General features: G+C 39.8%; 1 protein-coding gene across 1 annotated transcript; it reads right to left on the bottom strand.

The window, feature by feature from the left end:
• Positions 1 to 8,034: 8,034 nt before the first annotated feature.
• LOC308384855 (uncharacterized protein) lies at positions 8,035 to 12,218 on the bottom strand. Its single transcript, XM_080863488.1, has 5 exons — positions 12,099 to 12,218; positions 10,546 to 10,614; positions 10,385 to 10,433; positions 9,293 to 9,385; positions 8,035 to 9,019 (listed from the first exon to the last, which is right to left on the bottom strand). The coding sequence occupies exons 2-5, from the start codon at positions 10,566 to 10,568 to the stop codon at positions 8,708 to 8,710; spliced, it is 477 nt and encodes a 158-aa protein (XP_080719614.1). The 5' UTR covers positions 10,569 to 10,614; positions 12,099 to 12,218; the 3' UTR covers positions 8,035 to 8,707.
• Between the last annotated feature and the right edge of the window lie 879 nt (positions 12,219 to 13,097).

The raw sequence follows: 13,097 nt of genomic DNA, 5'->3' as shown, positions 1-13,097 counted from the left end.
TGTCTCGATGGACTAAAGTTGCTTTGAAGACGACTGACTGCAAGTGGTCACAGACTTTGATGTAATCTTTGAAGCAACCATAGTGTGACTGTAGCGTCATCATAACACAACAGGTTTTGACAAGAAAGAAAAACTATTTTGAACCTTTTTGGTTCCTGGAAATCTGAGTTCGGCAGTATAACATTGTGGGTAAACAACTTTAATTCCATCTTGATTGTCTAAGTTTACACATAAAATTTAATTCAAGTTTTGTCTCTTTTATTTTAAAACTCATGAAGCTGATATTTAGCTATATAAATATATTAATCACCTTTTTGGCTTTTATTTGAGCTGTTTTTAGGGTGTTATAGTTTATACGTCTGCTTGCATCCAACAGTTTCGGCATCACGTGTTGAGCAAGCGGTTCTGTGCTGATGTCCGTAGTTTTGACTGTGATAATAATAATAATAATAATAATAATAATAATGGATTGGATTTATATAGCGCTTTTCAAGGCACCCAAAGCACTTTACAATGCCACTATTCATTCACTCTCACATTCACACACTGGTGGAGGCAGCTACAGTTGTAGCCACAGCTGCCCTGGGGCAGACTGACAGAAGCGAGGCTGCCATTTCGCGCCATCGGCCCCTCTGGCCATCACCAGTGACTAAAGAGACTTTACAGTATAGTACACCAATTACACCAATCACTCTTTATGTGGACTTAAGGCTCAAGCTGAGTGTTTTTGCCATCACAAGGTTGGTATGGATCTGACTTCTAGGGTCACATCACGCTTATTGGTTAATTAATGGTCATTAACAACACATTAGTCAGGCTACCAGCTAGCCTGAAAAGGCATCAGGGAAGTGTTTATACTATGCCATAAATAGGGGTGTGTGCGGCTAGTCGACTAGCTGAAAAATTGTTGCTATTTTCACTATTTGATACAGACTTACTAGTTATTTAATCCAGTTATTAATTTTTTAATTAGTGCCCAATACTGCTAAATTGTTAACTCCTAAATATTATGGAGCCATCTGCCACCAGACTGCGCATCATCGCAATCCTAATCTAGGCATCATCTTTCCACGGACACAAGTAGAAATAAGCTTTCTCTGAAAGGTGGATGCCTTAGCTGAGAGGCTGAGAGGTTCAGTCATTCACAAGGGGTTTAAATTAGAGCTCCACATTGAAAAATAACAACTAAGGCTTTTGCCTCCTGGCTAAGGTGGGCGGGCTTGTCCTACTGGGAGGAAGCCCGGGCATAGAACCTGGACATGCTGGAGAGTTTAGATCTATCCGACGGCCTGGGAAAGGCTCAGTGTTTCCCCAGATCAGCTGGAGGATGTGGCAACAGGGAGGTTTGGGCTTCTCTGCTGCTGCCCCTGGATAATTTATTTTTTTGCTGTTTTAGATTTTAACTTTTATTGGAGTGGCTGTCATGCGTTTTCGAACAGCATGCATCATTCATAGTGCACGGAAAAACGCGCCACATTCCTCGATCGCAGTTTTAGTTTTTCGGATGTTGATATGTCATATTTTAGTAATACGTGAAAATCTTTTTTAGACACATGGTTTCATATCATATTTAACATCGGTTTGTCTGCAGTATAGGGGGTAATCTCCATAATGCATGATTCGTGGTGCTGCACAGTTAAGAGGCATAATTCATTAGTGAAGAATTTGATAAATGGTTTAAAATATCTTTGTTTTTAGTTTCTGACATTTTACATTAAACAGTTTTCAAATTTGCTATCTTAGTTTCTACGACTCAGTCTGACTAAGTTTTCTAAAAACGTAGTTACCAGGAACATCCCTAGTTATAAACTTAAGTCTTTTTTGCAACCAGAGGAGTCCCCTACTGCTGACCTTGGAAGAGAATGCAGGATTCCGACAATTACAACTTTGTCTTCTCTTTTCAGATTCATATGCTGAAAGATGACACATGTATCATTTATATACAGTCTCTGTGTGTGTGTGTGTGTGTGTGTGTGTGTGTGTGTGTGTGTGTGTGTGTGTGTGTGTGTGTGTGTGTGTGTGTGTGTGTGTGTGTGTGTGTGTGTGTGGTGGAGGTGGGAAATTTTTGATTCACTATCCAAGGAGACTCTAATATTTAACTTTATAACATCTTTCAAAGAGTTGATGTAGTTCTTGCCTGTCTGTGATCACCTCTTAAACACACCTCACTCAGAAAAAAAGATAGACATTTAAATTTTTGCATCAACCCAAAACCGGAACCAAATTTGACCAGCTAATAGCAGAGCCAGAAAAAAAAGCCAGACCAGCCCAAACCTGTACAAACAAGCCAGTGCCCATAAGCAGCAGCGGGCATATTCAGAGCAGCTCAGGCCATGTGGCAACTGTTCTGCTTTACTGTAATCTGTCTTTATGCCAGTCCTGCCAACCAAGGTCCCCTCCATCCACATACCCCTCTTACCAGAAGGGCCAGCAAATAGGACTGGCAAGGATTAACATAATAAGACCTACACACACACACACACACACACACACACACACACACACACACACACACACACACACACACACACACACACACACACACACACACTCATGCACTTAATGATGCTTGCACCAATACACCAGGAATTCATACATGGCTGTTTTCACAGGCTCACTCATGATCAAACACAAACAGCCGCCCACACAATCTCACACACTGTTTTGCAACATCGGGCACCCAAGGAATTAGAGGATACAGTTTGAAGGTTGGAGGCCTTATGGTCTAAATATAAACATCTCTCTCCTCAGCATTGTTATGTAAGTTATCAGGACGCAGTGGAACGACACGCTCAGGATAAATGCGCGAAAAATGCAATAAAGGCATAAAAAGATGTTTTCTTTGTAAATTCTTTGGTTTTCTACTTTTAAAAGTAGCAGACCTGGCTCGTGGATGTCAAATCCTCTGCATGCTAAAAACACATGATTGTAATGACACCTACTTCTTACAAGCTTGGATATGCAGATTTGTTATGTGCAGAAGCTAAAGACCCTCAACACACATTTTTGAACTGATTCCCAGTTCAAAAATAATTCTTATTTACCTTCCACTGTCTGAAATGAGCTTGAGTTCAGCTTCTTTTACTGTTTATTCAGGTCAGCATTCTTCTGATTGGCTCTCCTTGAAAATCAAAAGGTTTGAGCAGCAGTTGGGTGGAGCTTCTGCGCTCACAACCATAGCAGGGACTCTGAGCTGACCAAATTAGGGAAATCTAGGGTCAAAAGAATACGGAAGTTAAACACACACACACACACACACACACACACACACACACACACACACACACACACACACACACACACACACACACACACACACACACACAGTGGGAATAATCATTGCAAAAGCTTACAGGAAAAGAATAAAACAAAAAAATTTAATTAATTAAAACACACAGGACCTGCATCTTTTTCTGCCTCACAACAGTGAAGATTTCTTGTGTTTTATCCACCTTCCATTGTAATGTGTGTGCTTTTGGAGCGTTTGCACAGCATTTGACCTTAGAGGGCCACCGTAGAAATCCACTGTCTTTGACATCATAGAGTGAGAAGTAGAAAACTGTCTTCAAAGGAGTATCTGGAGAGGTCAAAGGATGACCTTTTGGCTACTTGACAACACTCTGACCTAAATGTTTGAAACTTGGCCATGTTTAAAATGAGTATCCACCATACTAGCATAAAAATATATATATCATATAATACTGCTTACAGTTTTTTCTGATTGCTTAAGCACATTTTTTGTAACTATTGGCTAATTTTGCAAAACTCTTCACACAAATAAGAAAACCTGTCACCCAATCATCAAAACATTGTAGTTCTCTTGCAAAAGCAAACACAGCTAGATTAACTCTTCACACCTTCGTAAAAATGGTGTTTCCGTATCAAACAGTACACACAAGCCATCATCTACTAAGCACACAATGCGCCAACTGCACACTGATGGTATGAATACAAAACACATCTGGCTTTTGCTTTCTCTGTGCACAAGGTAGGCTATGTCAGTTTGAGCTCATACTTCTGTCATAGATCCATAAGCATAGAGGGATCCAAACTTCAAGTACTGGTGTTTATTCAAACACATCAAAACAAACACAAGTGTTTATTTCCAAGTATAGGATTATTTGCAACCGCCATAATGACTATATGGGTTACTTGGTCTGCAGTGAACATGCTTCCTCTGCCCCCAGCATCTGGTCATCTAGCAATTCTGTAAAGTAACAATTTCAGTATTTTTACATCAATGGTATTGGTGTGTTTCTCATTGGCATATGGCAGTGCTACAAATCTTAGTGCGAAGTGACTGTACTAACCGATTCTCATTTCAAGATGTCCTTATGGTACTTGCTACAGTGTAGCGGCTCGAGTTAGGTTGGACCCGTTGGCCAGCTACCCTCAGGGTCATTCCACGGTTGATTACATGGTCCACTATTGTAGCTCTGATGTCATCAGCAATTCTATTTCTTACTCTTCCTACCCTTCCTCTCCCCCCTCCTCATCTTCCTCTTGCTCCTCCTTGTCCTTGTCGTCCTCTTCATCCTACTTCTTCACCTCCACGTCCTCTTCCTCGGCCTCCTCTACTTCTCACTCTTTCTGCTCCCTCCATTGTACTCCGCACACACAGCTTACCTGTATTATAGTGCTTAGGCTGATTGCAAAGTGAACTAATTATCTAAAAAAGTTTTCACATGTGAAAGTGTGCCAGACAGTTGGCAAATTAGTGTTAATGATAGCCATACATGTGTATACTTTTGCTAGGAGTGTGTTGGAAATTTGGTAATTGAGTGTTGTGCAGTGAATTGTGCCTACAGTTTTGCAAAGTGTGTGTTACAAAATTGCAAACTGAGTGCAAAGCAGTTTTTGTGCTTTTAGTTTTGCAAACTCAGTGAGTGGTTTTGCTATAAGTCTGAATAGTTTTAGAGATTGTGCTACAGGAATCACAGTTAGGGTTTAAGCATTCAGAAAAAACTGTAATATGTTTTTCTCCACATACATGAAAACAGGAGCAGTCTACAGGATTTCTTCATGTCTTTAAACCTTAAACAAATAGATGGGCTCACAAGGATGCCGCCAGTCCCTCACCTCTCCTGCTTCCTTCTCACGCACGCTCACATACACACACTTAGCGGTGAAATGCCCTTGGGTTTGCTTTGTCATTATCAAGTGACAAATGACCTTGTGAGCGACGGCTGCATTAAAATGGAATGTGTTTTTCAAAGCTGGAGGGAACAGACCTTGTAAGTATCAGTCAAAGATGTGGAAGTCTAGGGGGAAAGTGAAGCACGCTCGGTACTACTGGCATTTAAGTAGTATTTTTGTAGTGCAGTAGGTCAGATCAGTTGTTTGTTTCTTATTTTTTCAAAGACTAATTCATTCCTCCAGAAAAAAAAGTTATCATTTGAAGCACTAGAAGCATTTAAAACATTAATGCAACAGCTATTTTCTCTGGTCTCGTCTACATCGGTTGTGTCTAAATTACAGTTTTTCTCGATTGCTAAAACACATTTCCTGAAACTACGCCTCATATCCTCACAACAGTAAACACAAATCCATAACATCTCACTCAATTTCCCAAACATCCTATTTCCAGGTCAAAATGAAGCTCTACACCCAAAACTATTCACTCCTGCTGAAAAACCAAACTTTGCCCACAGACATCAAACACAAGCCCTCAAAAACACACACACTACAACAGAGTTTTGCACACTGGTACAATTAATTCAAAACAATAGTTCCAAAACAAATAGGTTGCTTATGGTTCTCCCCTTCAAAACCCTTGTCACATGATAAACACAAAAGACGCAACCAATGTATGTACAGTGGCACATTGTCATTCATGTACTATACAGTACAACACACACCAGAAACATTATCCCACCTCAGCATCTTGTCTTTGGTCTGGGTCAGGCCAGAGAATCTCATCCACATCACAGGCTATATTGGCCCCAGCCAGGCAGCGGGGGTAAAATCCTCTTGCATGCCTGATCCACCCCTGGCATGCATCTACTGATATGTCTAGGCAGGCCTCTTCCATGGCCTGAAGGAGGTGAACATGGACATAAGGTTCTCGGTCATACACTTTCCACCGCCATGCCGAAAATAACTCCTCTATCGGGTTTAGAAAGGGAGAGTATGCAGGCAGAAAGATATTAGAAAACCTTGGGTTATTGGTAAACCAATCACGAACCAGAGCAGCGCGATGGAAGCTGACGTTATCCCACACAACAACGTAGTGAGGCTGCTCTGGCTGTGCTGGTTCCCTGTAGTCCAGCTGGAACATATGTTGTCTTAAACCATCAAGAAAAGCAAGGAGAAGCATAGTGTTATAGGGTCCTAGTACGCCATGGCGGTGGAGTACCCCTCGTTGGCTGATGGCTGCGCACATAGTGACATTCCCCCCACGCTGACCAGGGACATTTACAATAGCCCGATGGCCAATTATGTTCCTCCCCCTTTTCCTTCTTTTGGTCAGGTTAAAACCTGCCTCATCCACAAAGATTATTTCATGGGGAACAGGCCGTCCTTCAATCTCAAAGATTCTCTGCAAAACACATAACACAGTAGAGTCAATCGGTACCCTGAACCACAGTTCAAGAGTGCTGAAATGGCAGCATAAACTGCCATGCTGTGATGGTACACAATACTTTATACAGTATCAAAACTCATTCCTGAACATATTCCACACGTTGGTTTTTCACTCTGTCAGAGTTTCGTTCGAAAGGGACTCGGTATGCCTGTTTCATCCGGAATTGATTCTTTCGGAGGATGCGGTCAATTGTGGAGAGGCTGATGGCATTTATGCCTCGAAAAAGATGATCATCCTCAATCACTCTCCTTTGAATCTCTTGCAGGCGGATTACATTATTTGCAATTACCATGTTTACAAGTTCCCTCTCTTGCTCCTCCGACAAAAGCCTTAACCTGCCTCCACCAGGTGGTCGTCTCTGTGTCCTACAAAAATAGAAGCACTCATTACTGTAACTGTCACACAGTCATTTTACAGGCAAATAATGGAAACATACTGAAACTCAAGACACATAAGTTCAGTAACTTAAACGTTACTGTACAAAGCAGTCTTACTGCAAGTACACCTACCTGTTTTCCTCCCTGAAGGTTCTGATGATGGAGGCAACAGTGAAGCGACTCAAATTTGGTTGTACTCGTTGCCCAGCCTCCCTCATAGTCATCCCATGGACAAGGACATGGTCAACTAAAGTGGCTCGAATTTCATCCGAGACTGACTGTCTTCTTGCCCTTGCTCTTCCCCTTCCTTGTCGCCGTCGTTCTCCACCTCCTTCACCACGTCCTCTTTCTCCACCACGTCCTCTTCCTTTGCATCTCTTTGGATCCATTGTTTCAAACCTGAATGAGCTGACTTTGGCCCTTTTATCTATCTATCGCAGGTTCTGATTGGTGTGTGCTAAATTTTGACTCCTAGTGTTTCCACCTGGTTAATTGTGTGCTAATTGAGCTCAAGCTATGCTGACTTAAGTTACAGTTTTTCTCAAATGCTAAAACACATGTCACAAACGTTACCACCAGGTCCCCCAATGTCCAAACACAACACCCTTCTCTAAAGCTACATAAACACACTCAAAAAAATAATTCATTGGATGAACTTAATTTCATCTTGCCACCTATATTCCATCTAAACAAATCATGTTATATCAATCCATCTTGATTGTGTTGTTTCAACACTAAATATGTTTGTAAGTGTAACATAATTTAAACATTAACATTCAGTTAATTTGATTTTTATTCAGTTAACATGTTTGTACCAAGTTAGTCTAATTAATTTAAATTCATGTTATATTGTTTAAACACCTTGGCACATCAAAAGTCAGTCTTGTTACATGAACTAGTAAAATATTTGTTTGTTACACCAATGTTAATCTTGTTGAATGAACAAATGTAATTTATGTCTGTAGTACTTACACCAATCATGTTTCAGTTAGTGTTTGTATTGCTTATGTAAACATTACTTTTAATTAAATTAATGAAACATACATAAATGATAACTTGCAAAACCATCTTTTATTTTGCTTGAACATTCTTAAAACAGTTGGCAGGATCCCAGTTCAGCCTAGCTTTCTCCCCTTTAACCATCTCATACTAAGACCACAGAACTTCCAGATCAAGACATGCTGACTGAAAGAAAAAATACAATAAAATAACCCTAACCCTAATAATAAAAATGAAATAAGTCTGTTGAATAGTTTGCAGACAAAAAATATTATCCCCAAAGCAACTTTCGTAAAATGTAGTAAAATATGCATTGCAAACAACAATATGAATTTTAACACAATTTAAAGCTCAGACATAACATTCAACATTACTATGTTGCTTGCATACATTAGTCCTCCATTTAATCAGGCTGTATCCATTAATAGTGACTTTATGCTATTTAACGTGTGGAGAAAACATTCAATTTTGAGTATAACTGCTCCACTCAAACAATTTGTGAAAACCAGTGTGCATTTGCCTTTGTAACAATTGCCATCTGGCAAAAATCAGTGTTTACACTTAAACTGTATAAGACTTTAAGTTATGAACAAACAATCTTTGTATAATAGCCGCAGAGCAAACCACATAGTTTATATGAACATTTTATAACTTACAATTTTAAACTTTAAAACAGTAAACACATATTTGCATTGCAAAAACTTTGAAAAAAAAATATCTGGCTTGCCTGAGTCTGTTTCAAGCTCATTCACCCCATTAGCTTGTTTTTTAGAAACTGTGCCTTGGATGACAACCTCTGTCCATCCAGCTTCATGATAATCTTTTGCAAGACTTCAAAAGTGCATTTGAGCTCCGGTGGGTAGCTTAGGTTCAGACAGTATATCAGTCCAAATAACAGAGCACAAGCAATTGCAATGCTCCTCAAACCAGTGAGAACCTCCACGCCTTCAATCAGGACACCGATGTTCCCTGGGTCATCTCCAGGCTCCGCACCCTCCTGATGTATGACATACACTCCCATCACAGTTTGTTCCATGGCTTCAGTGTTGGCCTCAGTGTTCTGTGACGTAAAATACAATAATACATTTGTTTGAGTCTAGATATGAAAAAAATAAAGGAATTCAGCAATCAGCGTGAATATATGCTGATATATTTACTAAATTCTATGTCTCTGGTTTCACACCTCAGAAATTTGACATGAAACAAAACAAGGACCAATTGCAATATCTTTTATTCACACGTGGTGTCACATTTTACCATTTCATATATTGAAATTACCCATAACTCCTGGAGCAAATTACATAACACAGAACAACTTGTGAATGTAACTGACCGTATATTCCTTCACAAGTTTCTCATGGTCTTCATTCAGGTAGACACACAAGGACTTCAGGATGCATGCTCGTCTTGTATGTATTGTGTCATCCTAAGAAAAAAGGGAATCCATAATGACAATATTTAGCTTTTAGGCAGCAGTTTGAAAAAGGAATACTTAGTTTGGAAGAGTCCAAAAGGCCACATGGTAAATAGACTGGTTCTTATATAGCGTTTATACTGAAATGACTTCCTTTGGTCTATCGATAAAAAATACTAAACAGGCTCTACAACCCTAAAATTTTGTATGTAGTATAGTTTTCTTTTATAAGGAGTGGCAAGAGGGCCACACTTTCCCAATATTTTAGCCACAGGGTTAGAAACACATACAGAATTTGCAAGCTCTTCAATAACAGCCTGACTAATATGGAGGTTAAGGCTCTTAAAAATTTCTCTAATTGTACGCTTTGTCAGAGGTACACTAGCTGAACTCAACAGAAAAACTAACTCCTCTAAGAACTCATCTAATCCTTTTGCTGGAACATGAAATATGTGTTCCAATTTCAACAATATTACTGCTAATTTCCGTTCAATTAGTTCGGGCTGATTTTCAACAGCACTATTATCACATTCTGTCACTGACTCACTTTCAAATTCACCATAGGATACATCTTCAGAACAGCTAGCCCTTACGTTATCAGAGGACTCTATCACTTGAACTGGGTCCACACGTGTAACTACCCTGTCTTTAAAATCTTTAAGTGTGTGTGGATGATGCTTCCTCTTGTGTGTATAAAATGTATTGTAAATATTTGTCTTGAAAGGGCAACCAAGAAACACACAACTAACTGTCTCGTTACTTCGCAGATGTGTTCCAATATGGACAAAAAAATCTCTCTCAGAGAAGACGTCACTGCAGTCACATAACTCACATTTAAAAGTTACTGAACTTGAAGCTGTCTGTGTAAACTGAGATGAATGAGCTTTATAGACATGAGTGTTCAGTCCACTCCAAGTCTTAAATGTGCACGGACAATTAACATATATGCACAGATAATGTTGACCTATTCCGTAATGATGATGTAGTTTATAATGTTGAAGTAATTTGTACCTGCTGCTCTCTCTGGTAACACAATGCTTGCACTGCCACATACACGTCACTGATAAAAAATGAAATATGCATTAGAAAACGTCAAGGAGATTAAACTTCTGCATCATCCAAAAAAAATAAATAACATAATAATAATAATAATAAGGCAAACATGAACTTACCATGTATTGTTGAGGAGGTGCATAAGAATCTCAGAGCATGGGAATGTGGCTTTATTTTGTGATGTATTTCTGGGGAGAGAAATTAATTAAAACAAAGTTATTACTCTGACAAATTTGTGTTAATATCTACATACTGTGAAATGTGAAGACTGTTACGGTGCGTACACACCGAACGCGATAGACGCGACCAGAGCTTCAGGTTTACATGTAAAGTCAATGGAGGAGCACGATGAAGCGTGACTGGAGGTCCAGCTAAACTTCGGAAGCAGATTTGCATTGAGAAAACGCTTTTCTGCCTACTTCACACGACTGACGCCTTTGAAGCGCGAAGTAAAATACGCGCTGCAGTTTGTGTGGTGCATTTTGTGCATTCGCGCTTATCACGTCTACCGCTCCAGCTGGTAAAATCTGCGGGACAGCAGCTCCTCAAACTCGGCAAGGGACAGAAGGTGGTACAGCTGAAAGCGGCCGTCATCCAGACGGAGCTTCTGGAGCAAGTGGTGAAACTCACCAAACTGCTCACGCTTGTGGAAGACCTGATGGACCCAGGTACGGTGAGGACGTCCTTTAGGCACTGCTCTGCTCTCCACAGCAAATAGAGAAGGGAGACTCTTTCTTCAAACGCTAGATTGACAGCTGCCATTTTAATAACATACCGTCTGGCACTACTTCCTCCCAGATCTCTTCTTCATACGCGTGAAAATTGCATATAAAGCTCGACCAGTTCATGCTGGACGCGCTTCGAGGTGCAAATGTGCACGCGATCAGCTAGGGGCGTCTATCGCGTTCGGTGTGAACGCACCGTTAGTCAGCCTTAATGCAGAGCACCAGAGAAACTATAACCCGAACAATTATCCACCTAAATCATTCTGAATTCGAAAACTAAGTGAATATATTACAAAAAAAGAAAATGCACATGCAATTATTGTGACAGATTTTATCTTACTCCTTGTTATTAACCCCCCTAAACGCTGGTTTAGTTGAATTAAACCTTTCATCAATCCAGTTAATGCGGTTGCCCGCGACTAAACTCCACTGACAAAAACAGGAATTTTAGATAGAGCATCATAAAACACTCATAAAATCACCAAAACCATGTCGGTCAGTCTTACCACTACTACCAACAATCACCAACTCCGGTTAAGCAGAAAGTAACCTGTCATTCACGGAGCTATATGCGAAGACGTAACGGCTCTACGCGGCTTTCCCGCTCTTCAAAGTTAGCTAACTCCAGAGAAGAAAAACAGTCCTACCAACGCAGATAACCATGAAACAAACCTCATTCAAAGTCGACAGAAACAAAAAAAAAACCGAACTTACCAAAATAACCTCATCAGTTTTTGCTCTGTTGCAACAATTAGCGACTCCGGTTAAGTTTTTAAAAAAACATTAAATTCACCGACTTACATTTGAAAAATGCTTGGGTCTACAACCTCCCTGCTATATATAAAACTCCTCTAAATCTCCACACTACACAGGTAAAAAAATTTAACTAATAGTATTTATCTCTCACTCCACTAACCTAAATAAATATATCAAGAAATATTACTTACCTCACTATCAGGTATGCCAAAGAAGTAACTCCACGTGCGCTCGTTAACTTCTCAACGGACCTTTCCGCATCCGGTGGGCGTGGAGCATGCGCAATACATGACGCTATCAGAGCCGTTGGTTTGATGGACCTCATTCTCATTGGATTGCCGTGAACGAATTTAACTCATCAAAGTTTTCTTTGATTTATATTCAACAAAAAAGAATGAATCATTTAATGAGCATAAAAATGATTTCTTCATGTGATGTAAACATATTACTACTTTGTTAATCAAACACATGCCCTAGTTGATTTTTTTGAGTGCACAACCACACCTTCCCACTGCAAAACTCAAACTCCCACACCAAGAGAGCAGCTCGAAGCTGTCAAAACTGTAAACACTATACACAGCATTACACACTACAGCAAAACAATTGAAAACACAATGCTCAATTTGTGAGAAGGTTCTTTGTTTCATAACTGCCAATGCATATTTTAGAAACTATACAGTAACGGATTGTCGTAGATCTCTGCAGAGGATTAGGCATTTAGATTTGTGAGTTTCATATGAGTAGTATAAATCTATAGAAAATCCTGCATGTACATACACTACTGTAACACAACTCAATGCAAAAACAGAATCTATTGCACACAACAGTAATCTTGAAAACATGAACAGGGTGTGAAGTGTATTTACGTTACAGTTTTTCTCAAATGCTAAAACACAAAAGCCAATCCTGTAACCCAAATGACCAGTAGTCTAAACACATTTACTATATGTAGCCACCATATTCCAGTACCATAAACACATGTCACATGAAGACACAATTCACAAAACACAACCCTCTGTACTCATAAATCTAAACACATTTTTCCTTGCTAAAACACATGTTGCAAAACAACTCTGCTCATATTCTCAAATGAAAGCCCATGTGATGCAAAATGCTTGCCACAGTCACCAATCTTTGAACACAGGGAACACACCTGGCGTCAGTCACTACACACAATGACTCAAAATTGA

This window comes from Rhamphochromis sp. 'chilingali', assembly GCF_963969265.1.
Source record: "Rhamphochromis sp. 'chilingali' genome assembly, chromosome: 17".
NCBI classification, from domain to species: Eukaryota; Metazoa; Chordata; class Actinopteri; order Cichliformes; family Cichlidae; genus Rhamphochromis; species Rhamphochromis sp. 'chilingali'.
The sequence above is the reverse complement of the archived record's forward strand: the minus strand, read 5'-3'. Positions and strand labels throughout refer to the sequence as shown.